The sequence below is a fragment of the Portunus trituberculatus genome, chromosome 22 (assembly GCF_017591435.1).
Source record: "Portunus trituberculatus isolate SZX2019 chromosome 22, ASM1759143v1, whole genome shotgun sequence".
Taxonomy (NCBI): Eukaryota; Metazoa; Arthropoda; class Malacostraca; order Decapoda; family Portunidae; genus Portunus; species Portunus trituberculatus.
The window spans coordinates 2,931,203-2,958,910 of record NC_059276.1 but is presented as its reverse complement, the minus strand read 5'-3'; the positions used below and the strand labels follow the sequence as shown (position 1 = coordinate 2,958,910).

Here is a 27,708-nt window from a genome sequence, read left to right as displayed (position 1 = left end):
AGGTTAGTGTTGCAGGGGGGGGTGGATCAGGGAGGGCGCAGCCCCCGGCTAGGTTAGGTTACATTAGGTTAGGTTTATGTTAGGGTTAGGTTAGTGTTGTAGGGGGGGTCTGGGGGGGCACAGCTCCCCCCAGTTAGGTTAGGTTTTTGTCCTTTGATTTTTTTGGATCGCCATATCTCGCCTCTTTTGGCTCTCCCCATAACCCCGATTCCCCACGTGCCCCCAAGCTTGTTGGGGGGAAGGGGGGGTAATAGAAAAGAATATGTAAGGAGTTGCTGTTCTATAGATTTACCGAATTACCGAAATTAGTAAAATTAGGAAACTTGTAATGAAAATTCCATAGACGTTTTAATGGAAATTTTTCCATTTTACGCAAAAAATACGCATTTCATGTACCCCACCCAAAACCCCGCATTCCCACCTGTCCCCAAGCTTGTTGGGGGGTGGAAGGGGGAGTATGGGCAGAAACTAGAATTTTACCGCTGCAAACATTAACACTCAATTCAAGTTAGCCATATAAAAGTATAACTATCTATTTTTCGTTTAAAAAATCTAACTGTATTTGATTAACGAAAGGAAACAAAACTGATTACTTACTTGTCTTTAAGGTCTGGCCGTATCTGATAGGTACCATTTTTTTCAGTCTGCGTGGCTGCCATGACTATGAGCAACAGGAGGCACGCACACTCCTACAACAACACAACACACCCATACATTACACACTTGTAACACACTCATTCACTGCCTCCTCCTGACCCAGTGTTGTCTACCTACTGGAAACAAACAATCCACACATCACACATACACTTGCGGAACACTCATTCATTCACTTCCTTGTCAGTCCAATTTTAAGTGCCTTTCTCTTAATATTGCACTTGAATTAACACCCAGGTTCACATGTTTTCCTCGATGCACTATTTAAGGACCGGAGGTTGGCTTCGTTTGGGTTATTTGGAAGGAATTCAAGAAATCGGAGCGTTTCGTGTTGTTGTTGTTTTGAATTTTTGATGCGTTGCCAAGGTAACTGGGTAGTATCAATTATCAACATTATTTCAAATTAACAGTTCGAATGTTTCTGTATATGATTAATGTTAAAAATATTTGTAAAAATATTCAATGATATTTATTTGCTTTTGTTTTTATCTAAAAGCTGTAAGCAAAAACTTATCATTAATTATTGATGTTAGAATAAATTAATGCTTATGTTGTTACAGTGTGATGGATATATTTCTTATCAACATAGTTTTTAAAACCTTTATTACCTCATACATCCCACAAAAGAATAAAAAATAGAGAATAACCATTAACTTGATGCCCGCCACCACCAGTCCACCACCAGTCACAACACGCACGTAATGGCAGCTTGGAGACGACCCGCCCTTGCGCCTCTAGGCCTATGAACCCCTGCCGGCGGTACAGGCCAGTGCAGAAGTAATTATCGTATTTCTTGGCCATTACACCTTGTCGCTGTCTCACCTGTGCTGGCTGGAGTGAAATAAAGTGGCGGTATTAGTTACTACGCGATATTCCTTCTCTCTATCTGTCACGGTTTTTCCATTGTCTCTCTATCTGTCACTGTTAATTCAGGAAGGTTTACTTGAGATAGTAAGGTTGTTGCCTCCATATCACCTATCTTCAGTCACGTACAGGTAAGCACAGGTGTTTATTGCCGTTATCTTATTCTTTCATGTGTACAGTATTTTGGTAGAATATCTAAATAACAGCGTATTGAAACAGAGACATCTTAATTTATCTGCCATTCTCAACAAGTTCATGATTTGAAAGAGAAAGCATCGCATTTTGCTATTTAAAAAAGGTAGGAAGAATGATGCAAATAATTATAGACCGATCAGTTCAACTAGTATAGTATGTAAGATACTAGAGAAAATCATTAAGGGTAGTATTTGGGAGCATTTAAATGAGAATAGATTAATTAGAGATACCCAACATGGCTTTAGATCAGGGAGGTCCTGTCTTACAAATTTGCTTGATATCTTAGAATATATTACCAAGGAGTTAGATGATGGAAATAGCATAGATGTTATATATCTAGATTTTAGCAAGGTGTCTGATAAGGTACCGCATAGGAGGCTAGTGTACAAACTGAGACTACACGGGATAGGGGGTAGGTTAGTTGATTGGATTAGTGAATGGCTTTCTGATAGGAAACAGAGAGAGTAGTATTAAATGGGGCAATGTCTGAGTGGAAGGAAGTGGTTAGTGGGGTACCCCAAGGATCAGTGCTAGGATCTCTTCTTTTCTTGGTGTACATTAACGATTTAGATATAGGAATTAGTAGCAAAGTATCAAAGTTTGCAGATGATACTAAGATAGCATGTGCAGTACAGGGTGAAAAGGACAATTACAGAATACAACGAGACCTGGACAGGCTGATAGCATGGGCAGGTGGCAGATGGAGTTTAATTCTAAAAAGTGTCAGGTTATGCATTTAGGTAAAGACAATACAAACTTTAGCTATGAGATGGAGGGATGTTGGCTAGAGGCAGTAGAGGAGGGGAAAGGATTTAGGAGTAGTGATAGACAGGACTATGAAATTTTCAAAGCAATGTTTAGAAGCAAGAAATAGGGCAAATAGGATCCTGGGTTTTATAAATAGAAATGTTAGTTATAAAAGTAAGGAAGTGGTGCATAGCTTATATAATTCCTATGTTAGGCCCCATTTAGAGTATTGCATACAGGCCTGGTCACCCCATTATAGGCAGGATATCAACATGTTAGAAGCAGTTCAGAGAAGAGCAACTAGGATGATACCAGCTTTGAAGCGCCTGGAGTATAGAGATAGATTAAAGGATGTATAAGAGGGGATATGATAGAGTTATTTAAAATGTTCTCAGATACAAATTACATAGATGTGAGATCTTTCTTTACCTTAGAGGAGGAAGTAGGACTAGAAATCATGGCAGGAAGATTAGAAAGCAAGGCTGCAGGTTAGATATAAGAAAATATTTCTTTAGTCATAGGGTGGTAGACTTCTGGAATACATTGCTAGAGAGGGTTGTAAATAGTACTAGTTTGACAATGTTTAAAAACAGATTAGATAAGCACTTAAATTTATTAGATTTATAATTATGTATAGCACTGCATGATAGTTTTTATAAGAAATTTACTATAGTTAAACAAGACATGATCCCCATGTATGGGGATCACAGATTGTAGAGGATTTCGCTGCAGGACTTAGCCCTGTTAATGGGCCAAATATTTAGAATTAGTATATAATGTATTGTGTACTTGTAAGTGTATCTTTAAGTACTGATGACGAGGTCGCTGTGCGACTGATACAGGATAGCCTAGATGGGCCCTGGTGGCCCTTTGTTATCTTATTATTTATGTTATGTTATGTTATGTTATGTAGTTACTGTATTTCATAGGTCATGTTCTGAAGGCGGTAAATTTACACTTGCACCGTACCCTCACTTCAGGATGAGATTTTTTTTTTTTTCTGATATTTTTCGACCCGTTTTGAATGAATCTGTACTTCATTTCCGTCGCAAATATATATATATATATATATATATATATATATATATATATATATATATATATATATATATATATATATATATGTGTGTGTATTTACCTAATTGTATTTACCTAATTGTAACATACGGGAAAAGAGCTATGCTCGTGTTGTCCCGTCTCCATATCTATTAATGTCCAGCTTTTTCTTAAAATCATGAATATTCCTTGCGTTGACCACTTCCACGTCTAAACTATTCCATGCTTCCACCCTTCTATGAGGGAAGCTATATTTTTCACATCTCTCCTATAAGTGGCCATTTTAGTTTTTCCCATGCCCTCTCGACATTCTTCCATTCCACATACACAGATCTTCCCTATCCATTTTTTCCATGCCAATCATCACTCTGTATATTGCTATCAGGTCTCCCTTTCTCTTCTGTTTTCCAGGGTTGGAAGTTGCATTCTTTTCAGTCTGTCTTCATAAGTCAAATCTCTTAAGTCAGGCACCATTTTGTTGCAGCCCTCTGTACTTTCTCTAGTTTCCTTATGTGTTTCTTTAAGTTCGAGCCCACTGTATTGTTGCATATTCAAGCCTCGGTCTTATCATTGCAGTAATTATTTTCTTCATCATTTCTTCATCTAGATATACGAACGCCACTCTTATGTTCCTCAATAAGTTCAATACTTCTCCAATTATTTTGTTTATATGTCTCTCTGGCGATAGGTCATTGGTAATTGTCACCCCAAGGTCTTTTTCTTCATGACTGGTTTTATGTCTTCATTTCCTATCTTGTACATACTCCTGATTCTTCTTTCACTCTTGCCAAACTCTATTTTCTTGCATTTTGTCGTGTTGAACTCCATTTGCCATGTACAGCTCCATTTCCATATTCTGTCCAAGTCTTCCTGGAGCAGTTCGCAATCTTTGTCACATCTCACTTTTCGTAACAATTTTGCATCGTCTGCAAATAGGCTCACATAACTGGACACCCCATCCACCATGTCATTTATGTAGACTGCGAACATTACTGGTGCCAACACTGATCCCTGTGGAACTCCACTCTCCACCAATCCCCATTCTGATGGTCTGTCCTTAATTATTGTTCTCATTTCTCTTCCTACCAAAAGTCTTCCATCCATTTTAGTAAACTGCCATGCACTCCTCCTACCATTTCAAGTTTCCAGATCAGTCTCTGGTGTGGTACCTTATCAAAGGCCTTTTTTAAATCCAGATATATTCCATCAGCCCAACCATCTCTTTCCTGTATTACATCTATCACCCTCGAATAGTAACATATCAGGTTTGTCGTGCATGAACGCCCTTTCCTAAAACCAAATTGACACTCACAAAGTATGTCATTTTTCTCCAAGAAGTCTGTCCATCTAGTCTTCACCACCCTCTCACACATCTTAGCTACCACACTTGTAAGTGACACTGGTCTATAGTTCAATGGGTCTCTCTTGTTACCTGATTTATAGATTGGGACAATGTTAGCTCTTTTCCAGTCTTGGGGCACTACGCCTTCCCTTAATGAGGCATCAATTACTTCACAAACTTTTTCTGCCAATTGCTCCTGCATTCTCTTAAAATCCATCCTGATACCCCATCAGGTCCCACAGCTTTTCTCACTTCTAAACTCCCCATCATGTTCTTGATCTCCTCCACAGTTACTTGAAACTCCTTCATAATCCCTTTCTGTTCCATTACCAGTGGTTTGTCAAAAGCAGTCTCCTTTGTGAATACCTTCCGAAAGCATCCATTCATAGCCTCTGCCATTTCCTGGGATCTTCACTGTATACTCCATTTACTTCTAAACTTTCAATACTTTCTCTATTTTTGATGTTGTTGTTCACATGTCTGTAAAAAGCCTTGGTTGGTCTTTACATTTATCAATTATATCCTTTTCTTGTTTCTTTCTTTCTTCTCTTCTAATCAACACATATTCATTTCTTGCTCTTTTGTAACTTTCCCACTGCTTAATCCGTCTTTTCCTTCTCCACCTCTTCCATGCATCCTCTTTTCTTGTTCTAGCCTTTTCACATCTATCGTTAAACCAGTCCTGCTTTCCAACTTCTCTATGTTGTCTTATTGGTACAAATTTTTCTCACCTTCTTTGTATATTTTTATAAATTCCTTCCACTTTTCATTTGCTCCTTAGCACTCTTGAATTTCATCCAATTTGTCTCTTGAAAGAATTTCTTTAGGTTTCCAAAATCTGTCTTGGCATAATTCCATCTTCCCACTTTATATTCTTCATTTCTTCTAGATTTCTCTTCGTCTATCACCTTGAACTCCAAAACTGCATGATCACTCTTTGCTAAAGGGCACTCCACCCTCATCTCCTCAATGACCATTGGCTCTGTACTAAAGACCAAGTCCAGTCTTGACGATGCTCCTCTCCTCCAAACCTAGTATCTTCTTTGACCCACTGAGTTAACACATTTTCCATTGCCAGTGTCAATAGTGTATTTCCCATGTTGTCTCTGATCCTTCCATTGACCAGTCCTCCCAACACACCTCTTTACAATTAAAATCTCCCATCATTATAGTTCGTTCACAGCCACCCAACATTTCTTCCAGACATGTTCCTGTATCACTTATCATTTCTTCATATTCCTGTACTGACCATGCATTTGTCTTAGGTGGTACGTACACCACTATGTAGTGCCTCTTTTTCCTTCATTAGTTTCTGCTCTGATCTTTAGCACTTCTGCCTTTCCCATACCTTTTTCACTTGATCCACCTTTATATCTTTTTAACCAGCAACATCACTCCTCCTCCCATCTTACCTACTCTATTTCTTTTCCAAACGTTATATTTCCTTCTCCAACCATCATCAGGTCTTCTCCTCTCTCAGTTTTGTTTCAGTAAGACCCACAATATCTGGGTTCTTGTCCCTCAAGTAATCGTTGAGTTCTAAAATCCCGATATCACTCCATTTATGTTGGAATACATTACATTTCGCTCATATGTAAGTTTCTTTAGTCCTTTCTTGCTGTACTTTTCTGGGTTATGAACCACTTCCTCAGTCTCATATCCAAGATTCTCCAGAAAAACTCTTTCTTCTCTTCTTCTGTCCTCTCTTCATTTTTTTTCAAAGCCTCCTTTCTCAACTCATTTAACATTTCTCTTTCCTTTTCACCGAGATCTCTTCTCAACCAAATCTTCCTTGTTGTTTCCTGCTGGGCTAGCCTCCATGACTTCTCCACCAATTCATCTACATCCTTTTGTGACTTAAGTTTGATTCTTATGTATGTGTGTGTGTGTATTCACCTAGTTGTAATTCACCTAGTTGTAATTTTACAGGGCCTGGGTATCATACTCGTGTGTGTGTGTGTGTGTGTGTGTGTGTGTGTGTGTGTGTGTGTGTGTGTGTGTGTGTGTGTGTCTATTTACCTAGTTGTATTTACCTAGTTGTAGTTTTACAGGGCCTGGGCTTTATGCTCGTGTGGCCCCGTCTCCATATCTACACTTATCCAATCTTACTTTAAAAGTGTGCACACTCTTTGCAGACACTACTTCTTCATCTAAACTGTTCCACGTCTCAATACATCTCTGGAAACTATATTTTTAATATCTCTCAGACATCTTCCTTTCTCAGCTTTTTACTATGCGATCTTGTGCTTCGGATGTCATATTCTTCTCTCAGGATCAGTTTCTCATTATCCACTTGGTCCATTCCGTTGATCAATTTATAGACTTGTATCAGGTCTCCTCTCTCCTTCTTTGTTCCAAGGTTGGTAGATCCATAGCCTTTAGTCTCTCCTCATATGTCATCCCTTCAAATTCTGGGACCATTCTTGTAGCCATTTTTTGTAGCCTCTCCAATTTTCTTATGTGTTTCTTTTTATGAGGGGTCCACACTACTCCTGCATATTCCAATCTGGGTCTTATTATAGTATTTATCAATTTCTTCATCATTTCTTTGTCCATGTAGTGAAATGCTACTCCAATATTCCTTAGCAAATTATATGTTTCTCTAAAAATTCTATCAATATGGCTTACTGGTTGATTGTTTTCTTCCATCGTCACTCCTAAGTCCTTTTCCTTTTTGACTTTCTCCAGTTCTACTCCATCTCCCATCTTATAGATTCCCACAGGTCGTCTTTCACTCTTTCCCATTTCCATGACATGGCTTTTGTTCACATTGAATTCCATTTCCCACTTCTTACTCCATTCCCAGATCTTATTTAGGTCTTCTTGCAGTATTTCACAATCCTCCTTTTGCTTTATAACTCTGCACAGTTTCGTATCATCTGCAAACAAATTTATGTAGCTGTTCACTCCTTCTGGCATGTCGTTAATATAAATGAGGAAAAGTATTGGTGCCAATACTGACCCCTGTGGCACTCAGCTTTCTACTGCTCTCCACTTGGACTTCATATCTTTACCTACTGTCCTTATTTCTCTCCCCCTCAAATAATTTTCTATCCATCTCAATGTGCTTCCTTTTAAGCCACCCTTCTCCTCTAACTTCCACAGTAATCTTGCATGTGGCACTTTGTCAAACGCCTTTTTTTAAATCCAAATAAATGCAGTCAACCCATCCCTCTCTCTCTTGTACTCTATCAACTATTCTAGAATAGAAACTCAATAAATTAGTTACACAAGACCGTCTTTTCTAAAACCAAATTGGCTATTTGATATTAATTTGTTGTCTTCAAGGAACTCGATCCATTGTTTCTTTATTATTCTTTCACACATCTTGCATATTACACTAGTTAGTGATACCGGTCTGTAATTTAAAGGTTCTTCTTCCTTCCACTCTTATATATGGGAACCACCTCAGCTCTTTTCCATTCTACTGGCACTGTTCCATTTTCTATTGAGCATTTTATGATGTTGTATATAGGACTTGCTAGTTCTTCCCTACATTCTTTCAGTATTCTGCCTGAGACTTCATCTGGTCCCATTGCCTTCTCTTCATCCAGTTCCTTCATTAACTCTTTTATTTCAAGCTTGGTTACTTTAATCTCTTTCATATAGATTGTCTCTATTACCCTGTGGCCTCTCAAATTTGGATTCTTTAGTAAAGACCTCCTGGAATTTTTTATTTAATAGTTCTGCCATACTTTTGGGTCTTCCACCATCCCGTTCTCTCCTTTTAACCTTTCTATTGTTTCTTTTTGCCTAATTTTTCCATTTATGAATCTATAGAACAATTTTGGTTGCTCCTTACATTTTTCGACAATGTCTTTTCAAGTTCTTTTCCTCTTCCTTCCTCACCTTAACATATTCATTTCTCGCTGCCTTGAAGTTTTCCTTGTTTGTTGGATTCTATTTCTCCTCCACCTTTTCCATGCTCCATCTCTTTTCTCCTTTGCCCTAGCACACCTTGCATTAAACCAATCTTTCTTTCCTTCTTCTTTTGGTCTATATTTTGGGACATATTCCTGACTCCTGTTTTGTATATTTCCAAAAATAAGTTATATTTGTCTTGCATTGTCTCTGAGTTTTCCATCTCCTCCCAGTCTACGTTTTAAAATAGTTCTTGAGATTCTCAATATCAGCCTTTCTGTAATTTAATCGGTCTCCTTTGTATGAATCGTCTCTATCTTCCTTTCCTCTTCTATATCTATTTCTAATATTGCATGGTCACTCTTTCCCAATGGGCACTTATATCTTATATCATCATTCATTTGTATACCCTTGTAAAAACTAGGTCCAATCTCGCTCGCTCGTCGTTTCCTCTGAATCTTGTGCATTCCTTTACTCTCTGGTCCATCATATTGTCTATCATTAGGTTCAAGAATCTTTCTCCCAGGCTTCTTCCCCATACCACTTTCATAATTTTCCCAGTCCACTTCTTTACAGTTGAAATCTCCTACTAATATCACTTTTCTCCTTTCTTTAACGATTCTCATTAGACTCCTTATTGTGTCATCTATCATGTCTTTATATTCTTGATTGGTCCATGAATTTGTTTTTGGTGGCACATATGTTACAATGATTGTTAACTCTTTTTTATTAATATGCATCTTAATATACAATACTTCTGCTTTTCCTTCCCCACATTCCACTTGGTTTATCACTATCTCCTTCCTTAACATTATCATGACTCCTCCTCCTCCTTTACCCACTCTGTCTCTTCTCCATACATTATACCTATTATCCAAGACTATTTTGATTGCCTCATTTAGTTTTGTTTCAGCCAGGCATACAATATCTGGATTTTCTTTCCTTATGTAATCTCTTAATTCTAATTTACTTGATAAAACCCCGTCTATGTTCGTATACATCATTTTTAGTCTTTTGCCTTTATCATTTTTAGTTAAACTTGTTCCACTTTTTCTCTTCCTTCTCGTTTATATACCATTTCCTTATCCTGTCTCCTAGAATTCTCCAAAAAAATGCCTTCTTCTCCTCTTCTGACCTTTCATTATTCTTTTCCTTACTGCTGCTGCCAGTTCATTGTATCTCTTCCTTTCTTCCTCATTTCTATTTTTCTTTATATAGATATCCTTGCAGCCTTCTGTTTCTCTAAGTTTTGTTGTTCTATATAATATTTCTTCTGTTGCTGCTTGTGATTTTAGTAATATTTTAATTGGTCTCGTTTTTCCTTCTTGATATGGTCCCATTCTGTTTATTTCTTCTACTTCCTCTTCCAAGTTCTGCCTATCTTCGTCATTAAGATTCTTCAGTAGGTCTTTGACTGATTTCATTTCTTCTTTTTCTCTTTGGGTCTATATTTTATATTTTTTTCTTTTATTCCAAATACGACTACACTCTTCTTTTTTTCTGCAATTTCTCTAACTAGATTTTCTTTTGTCTTGAGGACTCCTATCATTTTGTTTGTCATATTTTCTTCTTTTTCTTTAAGTTGTTCTTGAATCACCTCCTGAAAATCGGCCTTATCTTTCTTATCTTGGACTCTCCATGCTTGTACTTCTTTTTTAGTCACATTCTGTACTCTTTCCTCTTCCTTGTTTACTAGATCTTTCAGCTTATCCTTTTCTTTCTCGGCTTTACCGTGTGTGTGTGTGTGTGTGTGTGTGTGTGTGTGTGTGTGTGTGTGTGTGTGTGTGTGTGTGTGTGTGTGTTTTATTTACCATTTTCCCCTAAAAACACGGTCTATGCCCACAAAGTAATGTATTGCGATGAAAAAAAAAAATTATATATATATATATATATATATATATATATATATATATATATATATATATATATATATATATATATATATATATATTAATATTAAACAGACCGAAGTGCACCAGAAGAAATAGTTTTGTTATCACAAAGTACCACAAAAGTAACAGTGAAAAAAAGTTATGATGATTATTGCTGTTGTGGAGGGTACTCACTGCCACTGCTGGTCACTGCTGACTATGCAAACCTTTTGAAACTTATCCATTTAACGAATACTAACCTAACCTAAGCTAGCGAACATAACCTCGTTGAAGTGACATGCACTGGTATGTCTTCCTCAGAAGAATGGAAATGATTCCATTAAGTACATGCCGGAACAGCTGAGGTCATATGGCACAGCTAGGGTTAATGGGAGAATGCTACATCTCCACCAGACAACTAGGTTTGGCAAAAAACAAAATAACTTTATTTAAGCAAAACAAACTAGCTTAACCTGACTAGTAATGCTAAGAACAACCTTATTTCTCTCTGGCAGTACAGTGGAAATAATCAAGGCAACACCCTGCCTGTTCAGACATCTTCCATAGACTGATTGAAATCATGAGTTACTTCTCTCCACAGACCACTCTGATTGGCTAGATTTATTATGTTTTATTTCCAATGGTCAGTGGTTGTATACTCAACCAAAAAAACAATCACTGTGATTGATTTCATGCATGTGCAAATGTATGGAATACTCCTCGCATGTTTGGGTGGGTTCCACTCGCACAGCTTTATTAGGTAGGGTGGAATCAAAAACTTTTCATCTTATCAACTCCCCTCCTCTAATTCAGTGGTTCTCAAACTTTTTTGGCTGCAACCCCCTACAAATTACTCCGACAGAGTGGCGACCCACTCCCCCAACAACAACGAATTTTTGTCAATCCCTATGAGGCATTTCGTTGTCTCCGTGTATCTGCTTGCCTTTCTATGTATGTATGTGTATTTATTTATTTATACATCTGACATGTGGTGTGGGATTGAATCTAATATGGTTGCTTATGCTGATGACACCACTATATATGCGACAATTCCTTCCCCACAGGATAGGCAGAGAGTCGCTAATGTACTCACTCAAGATGTTTCAAGGATTCTGTCATGGTGTGATCGGTGGGGTATGAAACTGAACCCGAGTAAATCCCATAGTATGGTTATTAGCAGATCAAGGACACCTTTCCCAGTTCACCCTGATATTGTTGTCAACGAAGTACCTATTCCTAATTGTTCGTCTCTGAAGTTACTCGGAGTCACCCTTGATCCCAAACTTACTTTTGAGTTGCACTTATGCTCACTTGCATCATCAGTCTCATGTAAAGTTGGTTTGTTACGCAAATGTAGGCGGATATATTCCTCTGATGATATTGTAAGAAATTGCTTTTACTCTTTCATACTGCCTCATTTTGAATATTGTCACTCTGTGTGGATCTCTGCAGCAGAGTCTCACTTAAAGCTTTTAGATAGAGCATTCAACCAGATTAAATTTCTTCTTCCTAATCTTGAGATTAATCTTCGCATCGTCGTTTGGTTGGATCATTGTCCTATTTCTTCAAAATCATGTCTAATTCCAACCACCCGTTGCATTGTCATTTGCCTGCCCCTTCACTACCAGCACGTGCTACAAGACAATCCTTGATCATGAATGACCGTTCCTTGTCTGTGAATCGATGTAATACTTCACAATTTTCCCGGTGTTTTATCCCAGTATCTGCTAGACTCTGGAATACAATTCCCAACGAGATTGTTAATTCTAGTAACATTGAAGCATTTAAAAAACGTGTGAATACCTTTCTTCTCTCTGAACTCACTACCTCTTAGATCTCTACCAATCTTCCTATTCTGTTGTTCATTCCTGTTACTTCCTTTCACTTATCGGTGAGGTGCCGCCCACTGGGCCTTTGGGTTTATGCAGTTATGCTTTCCAGTGGGTCGCCTTCATTGACCTCATAATAATAATAATAATAATATATGTATGTACTTACACACGTATGTATCTCTCTCTCTCTCTCTCTCTCTCTCTCTCTCTCTCTCTCTCTCTCTCTCTCTCTCTCTCTCTCTCTCTCTCTCTCTCTCTCTCTCTCTCTCTCTCTCTCTCTCTCTCACCATCTTTAAAGGCTGAACAGCTTACCATTACTAATGGGAAGGATGGGCTTGCTTCTCTTGTGACCCCCATAAATTATTTCGCGACCCCCCCCCTGTGGGTCGGGACCCCCACTTTGAGAACCCCTGCTCTAATTGACTGTCTTCAGCCTCTTTCTCACTGCTGAAATGTTGCACCTTTTGCTATCTTTTATCACTGTTTTCTTCCTAGCTGCTCTACTGATCTTACTAACTGCATGCCTCCCCTCGTCCTGCAGCCTCGCTGCACAAGGCTTTCTTCTTCCTCTCACCCTTATTCTGTCCAACTCACTAACACAAGAGTTAACCAGTACTCTGTCTTTCATATCATTCTTGGGTAAACTGTGGAACTCCCTGCCTATGTCTATATTTCCAACTTCCTATGACGACTTCATTCAAGAGGGAGGTTTCAAGACATTTGTCCCTCTCCTTTAGCTAATTCTATATGCTCTTTAAGGAGACTGGCAGCTGAGTGGGCTTTTTCTTTTTCTTTTTTTTTGCCCTCAGCTAGTCCTCCTCTCTTACATATATATAAAAAAAAACTTAATACACTTTATTGCGTACCTAATTTAATTGATGCAATTATTATTTTACTTCACATTCTTGTAACTCGATTTTCTTCACTCTTTTTTGCCTTTTTTTGCTACACTTGCCTTTTTTTCAATCTGTAGGTTGTTTCACAAAATAGCTCTTCAGAGAAGTTTGTTCCATTCTTCTATTCAAAATGTTTAGGAAATGAGTTTGGTGTGTGTCATTACATAGTGTCACTTGCTTAGGATCCATGGTCAGGAAAAAATTAATAAATAAGAAAAATAAGAAAAGCTGCACAAAATACCAGCACAACACAAGAAATGCTTCCTTGGTAAAAAAAAAAAATAAATAAAAGAAAGAAAGAAAGAAAGAAAAGAAACGTGAACTGAATGTGGTAGACACGGGATGCTGGGCATTTGCTGCACCAGATAGCGATGACATACCTGGAGTTAGTTTATAACTTAAATTTTGGCATGCAAGTCAAAGCAAAAAAATTGACTGAGCAAATGTTTGTATCTTGGAATTTTCATAAGTCAGGGTGCTCATAACTAAAGGTTCCACTGTATACCAAATAAACAAAGAAAATGCTGATGAAACTTTGCCAGGAGCCACACGTTCACATAGGCTGGTGTAGTGTGGATGTGACTGACTGTCAGAAACTGGGGAAGCTGGCATCATGTGTCCTAAGTGAGGCCAAGTTGAGGTGTCTGGTGAAGGCAGAGGCATCACATGAAGGAAGGAATACACAACATGTTTACACCGGCACAACATGATTAAAAATACATGAAAAACTATGGGATTTTTGAAAATTTCAGCATATGCAGCAACATATCACATGTTGCAATGTAGAGAGAGAGAGAGAGAGAGAGAGAGAGAGAGAGAGAGAGAGAGAGAGAGAGAGAGAGAGAGAGAGAGAGAGAGAGAGAGATGGGGGGGAAGTTGCTATATATTCTTGTAATCTCCCTTATCATCCTGCATCTCCTCTTACATTATGATCTTGCAATTTTCCTTTTCTTGTTGCTTCACTGATGTTTTATGCATCTGTTTATGTTCACCGTTCTTTGTAGGACTGTGGAGTGAGGAGCTTATGAACCACAGTGGTAAACCCAACTATGATTATGAACATTGTATTTTGACATCACGAAGGAGTACAGATGTCCTCCCCAGCCAGGACATAGATATCTGATACTTACACCTTCACCACAACACCATAACAGTAAGTAGCTGGTGTACCATTAGTCAACAATCTTGGGTACAAAGGAATTTTTTATGTAGGAGGGACACTGGTCAAGGGATACAAAATTTATTAGAAAAAAAAAATCAAAAGCGGTTTTCATAACTTAAATAAGTGTCTTGTGGAACCTGTGCAGTGTATCATTCGTTTTGCCCGAGATACATACCTAGTTGAATTGTCTTATCTTGTTACAGTGGCCAGGTTTGATATGAAGGTGCAGACATGTATCCAGTGAAAAACAACAGAGAAGACATATACAGTGTAATTCCAAGTCTGTGTACAGCAAATATTCAGATGCTTACATGAAATACTCCAGCATGTTACAATGCAACCTTATGTAATGCAAGAACTATGTAAAGTGAAAATTCCTATGAAACTGATCCCATTGAGATTTGTTGTAAGAGTTGTTATATATCTTAGGTTACCTCTATAGTGTTCCCATTTAAATTAACTTTATCTGCATTACTTGAGAACAGAAGGGCTGCTTGGGTCTTGCTGAATCACTGAATTAGGGTTGCAGTATTAGACTGACAAACAGATAAGTGGACTAGTGGACTGTAGCATGAACTTTTCCTGTCATTTGAATTATCTTTGAGTTGTTATTTCACTGCAAAAGAGGCAGAGAAGTGGACAGCAGTAATTTTTTTTTCATTTTATGTAAGGGCAAAACTGGCCAAGGGTAACAGAAAGAGTTAACAAAAAAAAAAAAGGTCCACTTGCTGCCAGATCCTGTGCAGGTCTGAGAGAGTTATTCGAAAGAAAAGGATAAATGTCTTGAAACCTCCCTCTTAAATGAGTTCAAGTCATAGGAAGATGGAAATACAAAAGCAAGCAGGGAGTTCCAGAGTTTAGTGTGAGCTCTTTATTTACTTGTGTGCTGCTGTGATAAACTTATTCATCCCTGCAGAAGATGGAGTGTGATGGCAGCAGCAGTGCAGCCACCACCCCAGGGGAGGCTGCAACCACCACCACCACAACGACCACCGTCACCACTGCACCACTGGACACCCCCACTGCACCACTGGAGAACTTAGAGACCCCCACCACCCCGCTGCCCCCACCCTCTGACAACACGGTGAGTCCTCTGCCTGCCTGTGTTGGTGTGCTTCATTAGTCATCAGTGTGGCAGTAGTTATTCATCAGACATTGTGTTCAGGAGTCAGTGTGTGGAGGTCCTTAACTAAACACTTCACAAACCCTCAGGGCCTCTGTACTTGTGATGGTGTTCTAGATGGTAACTAAGTATCTGGTACATATTGGTGTTCTAAAACTGATTATTTGTAATCTAGATGTGTTTCAATATTAATGCATTCAGAAACATGTGTTCAAAGTAATTTTCTTTAAAGACAAACTTAAACTGTTGGTTTCTTTGAAGTGGTCAGTGCCTTTCTCTTCTTTCTTACTTAATTCAGTGTAAGGAACACATTGCAATGGTCATTTTATTTAATTCATTAAATCTTTACTGTCTAAAAAGCATTCCTAAATAAATTAGAACATTTCTTCCACTAACACAGTAATTGGAGCAAATCTAACTCATTTTAATTATCACCTTTTGCTTCTCTTGTTTTCTTTCCCTTCATTCCTTTTTCTTGTTCTCAATGTTCTTTCCCATACCAATGCCCTCTCCTCTTATAAACCTTTCACCTCAATTTCCTTTCTGTATACTTTAATAACTTTCTCTCCTTTTCTATCCTTTATTCTTTATCTGGACTTTTTCTCACTTGCTACTTCATTTCCTTTTATATTTCTTCTCTTCTATCACCTTCATTCTGCTGTTCTTTTGACCTTTGCTCTCCCTTTCCCTTTCTCCTTCATCCCCTCATTCCCTTCCCCCTAACAGATCACCACTACAGACAACATATTTTCCCTGGAGGAGCCGCCTGGTCCCCCTCCTGTCTCCAGCTTCCCCTTTAGGATGCACCACGCCATCCCCTCAGGCCCCCCCCCATCCTACGACGAATGTCACAACCGAGACAGTAATGATCCTTCTTTTCTCTTCCATTTCTCTCAGTTTCCTTCCTTTCATTTTGTGCTTTTGATTCTTTATTGTCTCCTTTTTTTAATTTATTTTTATTTGTGTCTTTGTTCTCTGTTTGTCACCGGCACTCTACTCTGGATTTTTTGTTACCTGTTTCCAGTCACAAAGTTGATGCCAGTTGTGAATTCTGGCTAATATTTTCAAGTTCTGGCTAACATTCTCAAGATTCTGCCTGTAAGATTGTGTGGTCAGCTTTCAGTTTGGCCATTCACGCATTCATTTTTGCTTCATTGTCATGACTGGTTAATTTTGCTGAGTGTTTTAGACTGATGATGAAGAATGTGGAAAATTTAGGTGTTTGAGAAGATAACTAAGTACGAAAAGAAGAAAAATACCTGCTGATTTATTTCTGAACAGGCAAAAACTAAGCAAAAGCAGATAAGGATAAATTAGAAGCAAAAACAAGCGAAAGAAACAGAATTACAGTAAAACATCAAAGAAAATCAGAAAAAAAACTAAAAAGCAGGAAAAAGAAAAAAAATACCTGCTAATTTGGTTAAAGTAAAGATGCAAATTAATTATGCATTCTCATTTCAAGGCTGTATGAGTTACTGGTAGATCAACAGCAAAGAATAATGGCTGTAGTTTTTTTCATCAATAATTCACATCTTTTTCACACTTAATTTCTGTATTTTTGCATTTTGTCACTGTTTTAGTTTACCATTGTTTTAATTATCTTCACTCATAATGATTGCTTTACCTTTTCTCCTCAATCTCCATCTCTGTCACACTTACCAACTGTCAGCCTCTTTATTTCCCTTCCTCCTCTTCTTCCTCTTTTTTTGTCCTTGAGTGCTTGTGCTGCCCCGTGCACTGAGTTATCTAAACTCAGTGCACGGGGCTATTCATCTAACAAGCTTAGGGCTTAGTGAGGACAGCATAGTTATTTTCTATCTTTTAATTGATTTTTTTTTGGTTTTTTTATCATATACTGGCATGGTGGTACTTCTTAATAAGTGATTAGTGGTATCAATATTGTGGGGAATGGGAGGTTATGAGGGAATAATGCCACTGTTTCATTGTCATTCTGTTAGGTAGTGTTGAATTTAGTAGTGGTGTAGTGGTGGGGCAGTCAAACCCGCTGCTGTGGTGATACTAAAGTCCATTCATCCAAAGAATCCAGGCCGAAACTGCTAGTTCGGTTGGCAGCCCTGCCCACCCCCGCCGCCACTAAACCTTCCCGATACTTAAATTTTCTTCAAGTACATTTATTTTTTTTCACTTAACTCAATAGATATACAAGTTTATAGCTTGAAGAAAAATAAATGTACTTGAAGAAAATTTAAGTGTTGGGAATGTTTAGTGGCGGGGGGCTGCCAACCGAACTAGCAGTTTCGGCCTGGATTCTTTGGATGAATGGACTATAGTCAAATTATAACATGCTGGACTTGTATAGTTTTGGCCCAGTTTATGCTAGATTCGGATTAATTTCTCAGTCTTGTGTTGAGTGTAACAGTGGTGTAGTGATGGGACAGTCAGCCATGGTGCTTTGATGATAGTTTAATTTGCAACATGTTGGACTTACATCACTTTGGACCAGCTTGTGCTAAATTCAGATTTTTTCTATCAATCTTCCCTTGATGGAGAGTGAGTGAGATGTTATCCTGTATAGCTTTGAGTGTTGGATGGATAGGCAAAGAGGCAGACTGAAGGTTGATGGTGGGGAGAGCTAACAGAACTATAGGCAGACTAAGTTGATGGAGGGCAGTGCTGACAATGATGCATACTCACCACAAACATTCCCCTTTCTCTCTCCTCTGCCAGATGTCACATCTTGTCCCTTGTTCATATTTTCAGCTCTAGGCCAGACTTCCTCCCGTGTAAATAAGATGTATAATAACAATGATAATAAATAAACCCATTAGTAGGAAATGGAATGATAAATGTTACTGCTCAACTAAACTAAGAGAAGAAATACAGAATACTTAAGCTGCAGATTTCAATATATGACAATCAGTAAGACAGCTGTTTGTATTTTGCTTTCTTATTATGTGTTATTGATGGTGTGGTCATTGTCTTCATTGTTCTCATGTCCATAGTTGTAAATGACTTAGTTGGTGCTCACTTGGTTGTCCTCTTTTTGTTTATCACTCTTGGGCATTGTATTATTGTCTTCCCTTTTTGTTTCCTGTCTTTCTTTATGTTTTGATCTTTGTATTTTTTTACCACACTGTAACTGTTTCCTTACATTTTGTACTTTGGCTTATTGCATCCTTCAACTCTCTCTCTCTCTCTCTCTCTCTCTCTCTCTCTCTCTCTCTCTCTCTCTCTCTCTCTCTCTCTCTCTCTCTCTCTCTCTCTCTCTCTCTCTCTCTCTCTCTCTCTCTCTCTCTCTCTCTCTCTCTCTCTCTCTCTCTCTCTCTCTCTCTCTCTCTAAATAACTTTTTAGTATTATACAGTATTTGCTTCTACATTTATTTAGTACATGGAATCCTTTGTATTTTTTTTTCTTTCTGCATTCTGTGTGTTTATTTCTCTTTTAAGACTAATGTTTATCCTATAGTGTGTAATGAGGTCTCTGGAAGCAGCAGATGTCATTGCAAAGCTTACTGAGGTGTTGATTGTATTGTTCAGTAACTTACTAATCTAAACTATCAAAATATTGGAGTGACACCTCTATAGGCCAGGAATTAAACACTATGAGCTGTTTTTTAGAGTATTTGGACATGTAGCATTGAGTTGGCAGTGTTTTGTGTTGAGTGGGTGGGCTGGACAAGCTCATAGTCATTGAAAACTCCTGAGATGGTGCAGTTTTCTTGTTCTTAGTGTGCATGGATGGGTGGTACACTTGATTAACACTGTGGAGAGATGTTAGAAGGAAACTATGAAATGTATTGGCAGAAATAACAGTAGCTCAGAGAAAGAGGTACAAGAGAAGTTATAAGATGAAAGAAGTAAGATCATAAATACCAGGAAGACATCTTAAGCTCTGTCAATAATAGTTTTAACAATTCTAGGAAACTCATAATACTCTTATGAATACATTCCTGAGAAACAAATAAACAAATCAAGTAATGTCAGGCTTATATTAGTTTGAGCCTTATTCAGACTGGTCACCCATGCCTACCTGCCCCTCCCACCTTTCCACAGGTCCACCACCCACATACGACTCTCTCTTCGGCCGCGTTCGGGAAGTTCAGAAGACCTCCAATGGCATTTTGGACCTGATCAAGAACCTCATCATTCTTTTTGTTGGAACCGGTGAGTCATTGGCTGCAGTGTAGAACAGTGTTGTGCAGAGACTCGGGTGAAGTTCTTTGTTACTCTATGTTTCAGCTATTGCATTTGTAAGAGATTCCTGTCTTGTTGGTTAATTAATAGTTGTAAGTAGTGCAGCTGTTATTGATGTTTTGTTGTCCTTTCTGTTCAGTTACTGGAGTAAAGATGCTAGATTGGAAATTAATCACACAAGCTGTTTTTTTTAAAGAAGGTGAGATCAAATTGCCCTAGCTGTGTTTTGAATAAATGAGATGCGATTAGATTTAACAAAGAAGCGAAGTACCTGAACTTATCTAACCTGACCCAACTTAATCTCATCCAGCCAACAAATACGTATTTCAAGATGTATTACCTATCATACATTTCATCTGCTTGGATAAGACCAGGTTAGATTTGGTAAAAATATGAATAATAAAACTAATGTAACCTAACCTAACCTGGATATAATTAACTGTGGCTGCTAAAACTTACATTACTTAAAACATATACCATATTACACTCTAAACCTAACCTAACACAAGAAGTAAAAGAATCAACTAAAATTGGTTCAACTCAGATACATCACTTCCAGCTTTCTTCTGACTAGTGTTCTTTCCTTCCACAGTGGGATGTACCGTGATGATTGGGGTGACAATAGTGATTCCAGTGTTTATGATCATCCTGGGGTCCCTTAAGATGAACGACTGCCCAGCTCAGCCTTACATCCCTATCTATCTGGTGGTGGGGGGTGTGCTGGGGGTGACCAAGCCTGTGTTAGGGGTGCAGGGCCGCCTTCATCGTCCCCTCACTGATGAGGAAGGAGCGGATCTGCAGGATGCGTCTGTTCCTTGGCACAGACGTTTGGAATTCAGTGGATCTATCAATTTTTTCCTCAGCGCATGGTTTATTATGGGTAAGTGTTGTGTTTGTTGTGTATGGTTCCTTTTCTTCTTTTCTTTATTTGTTATTTCTTCTTTAAATCATTTTCAGTTTTTTTTATATTTTTTTTTATTTTTCATTCATTCTTCTTTCCCTTTCTTTTTTTTCTCTCCATCTGTTCTTTAATACATTCTTCAGAAATTCATTCACACCTTTTAAATTTTCCTTATTTTGTTCCTTTCTTTCCTTTACTTCATTCATTCATTCATTTCTCTTTTCTTTCCTGTTTCCATCTTTCAATATATTCATAGCCTCCTTGCCCTCCCTTCTGCCTCACAACTTGACCTGTCAGTGGCTAAACATTCCAGGTTGTGTGTGGGTGTACCGTATCTACGAGCCAGACTACTCCAACAAGGGGGCAAGTAACTACTGCGACCAGATCCTGTACCAGTTTGCATTTTGGCTTGTTACTTCTGTCTACATCATCGTTGGCCTCCTCATCTCCTGTGTGTGTGGGTTGTCCATTGCCACGGTGGTACTGCAACATAGTAGGGGTGCAGGGGAGGTGGTATGATGGCAGCATGCTCTTTCTGGCATCAGTTTACGTGCCAGAATAACTTGCATGGGTGCCTTCCTTATTACGTCTCTGTACCTTCTCTTCTGGAGAGTGTCCGACTCTTGTGAATCGGACATCTGTGCGTGGCTGACTCCCATACGCACTATTGAGTTTGTGTGTGCTTTCCTGTTCTTCGGGTTCTGCTGCTGTATGTGTGTGGGGCTGTGTGTAAAGTAGAGGGTTTGCTCTCTCTTATATCGCAAAGATCGTGAAGATGTGTGCTGCTTTTGTGTGTTTGTGTATCTCTACTGCCATAAGTTGTTTTTTAAGTCAGGATTGGCTCACGTCAAAGAATCTGCATTAAGTTGAAGCCATTTTTGGTCTCTAAGGTTAGTTATCTGGAGTGCTTATGTGAAGTTATGAAGTTATGGTTGTGTCCCAAGCTGCTCCTTGGTCCTCCTGTGTTGCTGGGCTGTCTGTAGTGAGTGTGGTGACCTGACTGTCGAGTTTCCGTTCTGTCAGTCAAGGCTCAGTTGGTTCGATGTTGCTTCATTTTGGACATTTATTGTTTAGTTTGATTAATTTCTGTAAGGTCAGATTTGATAATGTTCTTGGATGTTGATCTCAAAGCTGTTCATGTGAGAAGACTTTCCCTTGGTATTTCATGTGGATTTTTCTTATAGTGTGTAAACACAGTGGACATGATGTGCTCTAGTCGTGTCTTTACTACCACTCTGCTGCTGAGACTTATGGGCAACATTTTCATAGTTTTGTAATGTCTGAAGCACTGCACTAGGTTACAAAAGCAACTTATATATAGTAAACATGAGAAAATCACAGTCACCTCCCAGTCCCCGAGAGCAGTGTGATGCTTGTGGCACTTGCACAAACACAGCAAGCACGTGAAGGAGAATACAGTACAAAGGTAATCTCAGACTGAAGGGTTATGAGAGGTGGTGTGGGTAACCCAAGGCTTTAATTAGTCATTAATTTCGTCCGTTATAGCATTTATAAGTTTTTACAAGTAGGTTTATAAAGAAAAGACATTTCGTTGAACTTCATGTCACATTGTTTAAATTTTTTTTTTTTTTTTTTTTTTTTTTTTTTTCAGTTTTCTAGGTACTTTACGAGACATTTTGGTACTGCATCTTGCCTTGTTCCTGAGCAGACCTACATATCGTGTACACTACATTCACCGGTGCCTCACTTTCATATTTTAGGTCTTGTCCGGCATTCTCTGCACACCGAGAGACTCTTAACTCATGGCTGTCTGCATTTATTCATCAGGGTGACTTCTGTGGCATTCTGGGAACTGGCACTTAACCAGACCTATCCACTGGCACTCTTGTCTATAGCTTACCTTTTGATACTTGGCTGCCTCCATTTTCCTCATCAGGGTGACTTGGTTCTGTGGCACTTTGAGAACTGGCACCTTAGGAGATTTCTCCACTGGCACTCTTTGTCTTCAGCTTACTTTTTGATACTGATGCTGTGGAACTTTGAATGCTCATATTGTAGGTCCTTTATGCTCCAGAATCCTGTGGGTTTCACCTGGGATGTACTGTGTCACTGCTCTTAGAAGAATCTCTATTTTACTCTATTGTATTAAAGATTATACATTCCCTTGTTCCATTACCAAAGATCAAACCTTCCTCTAGATATATATCTTCCTCTATTCTCTTAGCAGAGGTCATTTCTTTCATCTCTTCCCTTAGTAAAGAAAATAGATCCTTCCTCTATTCCCTTAGCAGAGATCATTCCTTTCATCTTTTCCCTTAGCAGATATTACACCGTCCCCTATCAAAAATCACATGCATTTTTCTTCACAACATTGAATAGTCTGAAGTCTGTAGCTTTGTGATGAACTATGTTTATATTTGTTTGGTTATGTATTGGAAAACAATTGGAATCCTCCGCTCTGTGTGAACTGCCTCTGGTAGGCCTTCATTAGAGACGTTTTCTCAGTGATGTTTGGATCAGAAATAGTTCCTGTAGCTTTGAGTGTTCCAGAATTGAGACAGTCAGTGAGTTGGATGTTACTTTTAGTACTAGCATCCTCAGTGGGTGCAGGCACAGTCATGGGTATTAGTAGCACAATGCAACATGATTATCTCTACTGTATCTTGTAATTTTCATGATCTGACCCTCTTCTGATCCACTTGCAATCAGTCGTCAGGTGTTGTAGGACTGTCAGTGAAGCAGAGGACTTGAGATTGAAGGGAAAACACAACATGCAGTGCTGAGTGTGACATGTTGACTATTAACCAGTACTGTTCTGCCTTTTCTAGTCATGCTGATGGAAATACTACCATACCTACTCAATCAAAGGTGAAAGTATGTGTGATGTGAATGGAGCGGCCAACCTTTTGTACTGGCATTTGTATGTTTTTATTCCTATGAGATGAGATGCAAAGACTTATCCTGGCTAGCACTGCTTCAAAGGGAAGTTAAGTCTACTATACACACTTGTTCAAATGTTACAGTGTACACTGAGAAAGCTGATATAATTACATAGCATTGATTTACTAGTCAATTATTTATATGTCACAAAGTATACTGAAGGAATATATATATATATTGATTGACCCTCTAGCATTTTATCATACACTACTAGCATTAAGCATTTGTAGATTACTCTTTGCCTAGTCTGTTTTTTTTTTAGATGACTAGTTGCACATTCATAAGTTTCTCACTTAACTAACTCTTTAAATCTTGCAAGGTGTTTAGACTACTCTGTATAGGTGGATGGGAGCTGACACTTTTGTTTAACAAGTGTGATTATGGGTTGAATATGATGCAGTGTGGTAACTTGCATGATTTGTTTCCATAATCTCGGGTCTGGATGCCCTGATGGTGAGCTGCTTGTTCTTCCTCTCTCAGTTCTCATTATTGCTTTTGTTCTGCATATTTGAAGTTGATGTTATCTTGAGGAGGTGTGAAAATATTAGAATATTATGTTCTTGGCTGTGAACACTTAACATCTGTGTTCTTAAATGTTTGTGTCTTATCTTGAACAATTATTTACAGGCTCTAGGGAAAGTTATTGAGTTTTCAAGGGTATCTTTATTATTTTAGTGATATTCTGCCCCACCAGTATGAGAGGCACCCAAGAATACCTGATCAATTATTTTTGTGGCTTTTGAAAATGGTACTGATGAGATAAATGTGTTTAAGAATACAGGATAAGTCATGAGAACTCTTTCTTTTAGAGTTGATAAACTGAAAATTAGAAGGCACTCAGAGAATATTTTCTTCACCAATGTCTTAAGGATATGAAATGTGATGAAAATTTCCTTTTATGTCTTGAAATTTGAGGAGATTTGAAAATCTTGAATCCATGAAACATCTTAAGATCTCAGATGCCCTTTTTTTTTTTTTTATCTAGAGACTATAAAAAGCAATAAATGATTAAAGATATCTTGAATACAGACATCAAACAGTAATGGTAATTATGCAATGTTATGACAGGAATGCACTGAGGGTCAGGCTGTTAGCACACAACACTATATGTGGATGCCTGGTGTCTGTGTATGTCAGTGCCTGTACTTGCAGTCAGAAGTGTCCTTGGGCTTTTTATTGTACATTGAGAGATGAAAGAGAGGGAGTGGTGGGAAGGAGTCTAAGCCGATGTAGTCTTTGGTTCATTTGGCTATTAAGGAAGCATCTGAGAGCACCAGGATCTGAGGAACACACATAGCAGTGTAGGACACTCAGTATGTGTCTGCATAAATCTGTGGGTCTTTGGATGAGTCTAGACTGCAGTAATCTTTGGCTGTTTGGATCAAGAAAACACCCATTCTTTAATAAAGTGCCAATATTGGATAAATGCATAGTAGCAGAGTAGAAGCCCCAGGATGTGTTTGCACATGTCTGTGGGTCTTTAGATGAACAGAGAGATGGAGGAGGAGACAGGAGTGTATATTTTAAACAATTGACACTCAATCAATTAGAATATCTAAATTCCCTTTATTGAGATGAATTTACTCACTGTGATCAGTTAGAGCAGTCAGTCAGTCAGTCACTCATTTAGTCAGGATTTCCTTAATGTGAATAGAGGTGGTAGAAGGCTTGAGGATGGCAGTGACTAATGGTGTATTGGCCAGTGCTTGTGGGTGTTTGTGTAGTCACTGCTGCTGCTGTCTTATCTCTGGAGTCAGTGAGTCAGATATCATGCTGTGATTTGTTCAGGCAACAGTGTGTGGGTGAAATTGAGTCAGTAACACACAGGAACCTTAGTTGTGGGGAGAGGAATGTTTGATTTGAATTTTCTGGTGAAGTGAAGGACACAAGAAAGACTTTATACACACATCTACCTCCCCTTAAGTTATTAGCACATTTTGAATTATTCAGTAGCAAGCTTCTGGCTGTTGTCTTTCTTTACAACGTGACTTTATAGCGAGTCTTGGTTCCATTTCATCAGCTCTCAGTTTTTATTTAGCAGTGCTGTGTTTATGTCTGAAACAGTAATTGCATATAAATGTGCCTCATATAAAAGATGTATATTGTAACACCAGAGTATGTGTGTGCCTGTGTGGGAGAATTTTGATACATGTACATTCTCAGCACTGTACTGTGAGAAGAGTAGAGGAAATTGTGCCTGGAGAGAGTTTGAGTAGAGAGAGGATTCTTACAGTACATAACACATCGCTGGGAGTGTATTGCTTATGCACTAGAAGCTGAATACCACAAGAAGTCAGTTTTTATATATGTGTATTATAATTAGCATAAGTATCATCTCACATGTGTTTTCTCAGAAAGCATGCCAAGGAATGTACTGTAACCATTCTTGATAAACAACAAATTTGATTATAGGGCATTGGAGGGGACTGAATTTTGGATCTTAAGTCCACATAACTTCAGGCTCTGTCACTATGCATTGCTTCCTGTGTGCAAGTTGATGTGTCTCTGCTCCCCTTTGTGCTGTCACTGATGACTCAAGGAGAGGTGTCAGCCGGGGGATGGGGGCAACTCCTGCAGGAACCTTAATATGTAAACAAGACTCAAATTGGGATTTTCCTTTGTGGTATGTTTTCAAGTGACTGCTTGTTTAGGAAGTCATTATTGTTATTAATGGTATGCTTGAACTGCAAACATATGTATTTAAAATTTTGTCTTAACACAAAATGATCTTTTTATTTAGTATAGTTTTTAAAGGGAGTAATGCTTTATTTGTGAAGACAAGACAAAAGCAACATGTTGGTGCTATGAGTGATTCTTTTAGGTCGTGACACAAGGATACGTTTCACTGTGTAGGATGTAGTGGTGTTAGTGGTATATGCATGTGGCTACCTTTAGTTACAACAGGTGACCACACCAAGACTCACACGTGCTCTTCGCTGTGCACTGATACTGTGTGTCAGGAAGTGCTTGTGAGATTACAGCCTGTGTTCTTGAGCATTTCAGTATCTTGCCTATTTACAGAAGGCTTGATTGTCAGTTCTCAGGGTATTTTTCACAATGCCAATGGTGTAGTTGTATTCAACATCACTAGTGGGAGAAGATACCATGAGAATGTCACTAATTGTGGCCTTTGGAAATAGTTTTGGTGAGTGTCTGGAGTGGTGAGGAATGCTGTTGTGTTACTCATGCAATGTATCTAGACCTGCTGGGGTTTTTCTCATGTAGTTTGTGTGTGTGTATGTGAAATATACTGTATTGATTTGGGTGATTGGCAGCTATTTCTGTGCAATGTTTCACTCAAAAGTTACAGCTGTTACTCTTAAGAATGTTTGCAGGAAGCAGTCTGTTGATTTTGGTGACTGGCAGCTATTTCTGTGCAGTGTTTCACGTATAAATTAGCAGGAAGTTAGTGTATCAGTTTTTGAGGAACAGTTATTTCTTTGCAGTGTTTCACTTAAAAAATATAAGCAAAAGTCTTACTGCAACAAATATGCACAAAAGAAAGGGGAAGAGCAAAATATTTATAATTACCAACTTGCCATCTGTGACACTATCGTTTCCACTGTATCGTCTTCTTGTCTCTGTTGATAATGTCTAATTTTTGTATGTGTGTACCGATATTACTCATGACTTATGCTTCTCATATTTCATAACACTTACTGTTCTTCAAGATTTGTATGTGTGACTAGTTTAGCTTACAGGTGTAGAAGGGAGTGAATGAGAAACAGGCTGGCTACCTTCTGTCTCCCTGGCACAGAGTATACAATAAAATAAGTACACTGTATTTAGTGTCATCCACAGACACTACAGGATTGAATAGGATTGAAGAGGCTGGTTTTGCTTGCTTCACTGACAGAATTATCCAAAAGCCAAGACCAATAGAAGTGTTTAGCTTACACTGGGTTATTTAATGCTCCTTTCTATTCTTTGTTCATAAAATTACCAGTGTTGCCAAGTAAATATGTATTCCCCTTTAGTACTGATTCATAAAGTTACCAGTCATTACAGTCACCAAATTACCAACGAAGTATTTAGCTTACACTGGGTTCTGTCATACCCTTTTCTGCTTCCTATTCATGAAATTATCAGTACTTACCATCTCCTTGCTGCCAATCGAATACAGGCAACCCCCCGCTTAATGAATGGGT

The 27,708-nt window shown here is 38.5% G+C and overlaps 2 protein-coding genes across 3 annotated transcripts in view; one reads left to right on the top strand and one right to left on the bottom strand.

Moving 5' to 3' along the window:
- Positions 1-1,003, bottom strand: part of LOC123507470 (dynein light chain Tctex-type protein 2B-like) — a 4,477-nt gene extending 3,474 nt beyond the window's left edge. The window contains exon 1 of the mRNA XM_045260369.1: positions 598-1,003. Within this exon, the coding sequence (XP_045116304.1) occupies positions 598-659 (62 nt within the window). The 5' untranslated portion in view covers positions 660-1,003. The remainder of the gene's footprint in view (positions 1-597) is intronic.
- A 315-nt stretch (positions 1,004-1,318) lies between these two features.
- Positions 1,319-27,708, top strand: LOC123507468. 2 transcript variants are annotated; one of them, XM_045260366.1, is made up of 7 exons: positions 1,319-1,649; positions 14,323-14,471; positions 15,397-15,564; positions 16,330-16,465; positions 19,618-19,728; positions 20,351-20,638; positions 20,973-27,708. In XM_045260366.1, the coding sequence occupies exons 3-7, from the start codon at positions 15,400-15,402 to the stop codon at positions 21,176-21,178; spliced, it is 906 nt and encodes a 301-aa protein (XP_045116301.1). In that variant the 5' UTR covers positions 1,319-1,649; positions 14,323-14,471; positions 15,397-15,399; the 3' UTR covers positions 21,179-27,708. The 2 variants fall into 2 exon arrangements, with proteins under 2 accessions (XP_045116301.1, XP_045116302.1); XM_045260367.1 differs by having other exon boundaries at positions 1,323-1,431.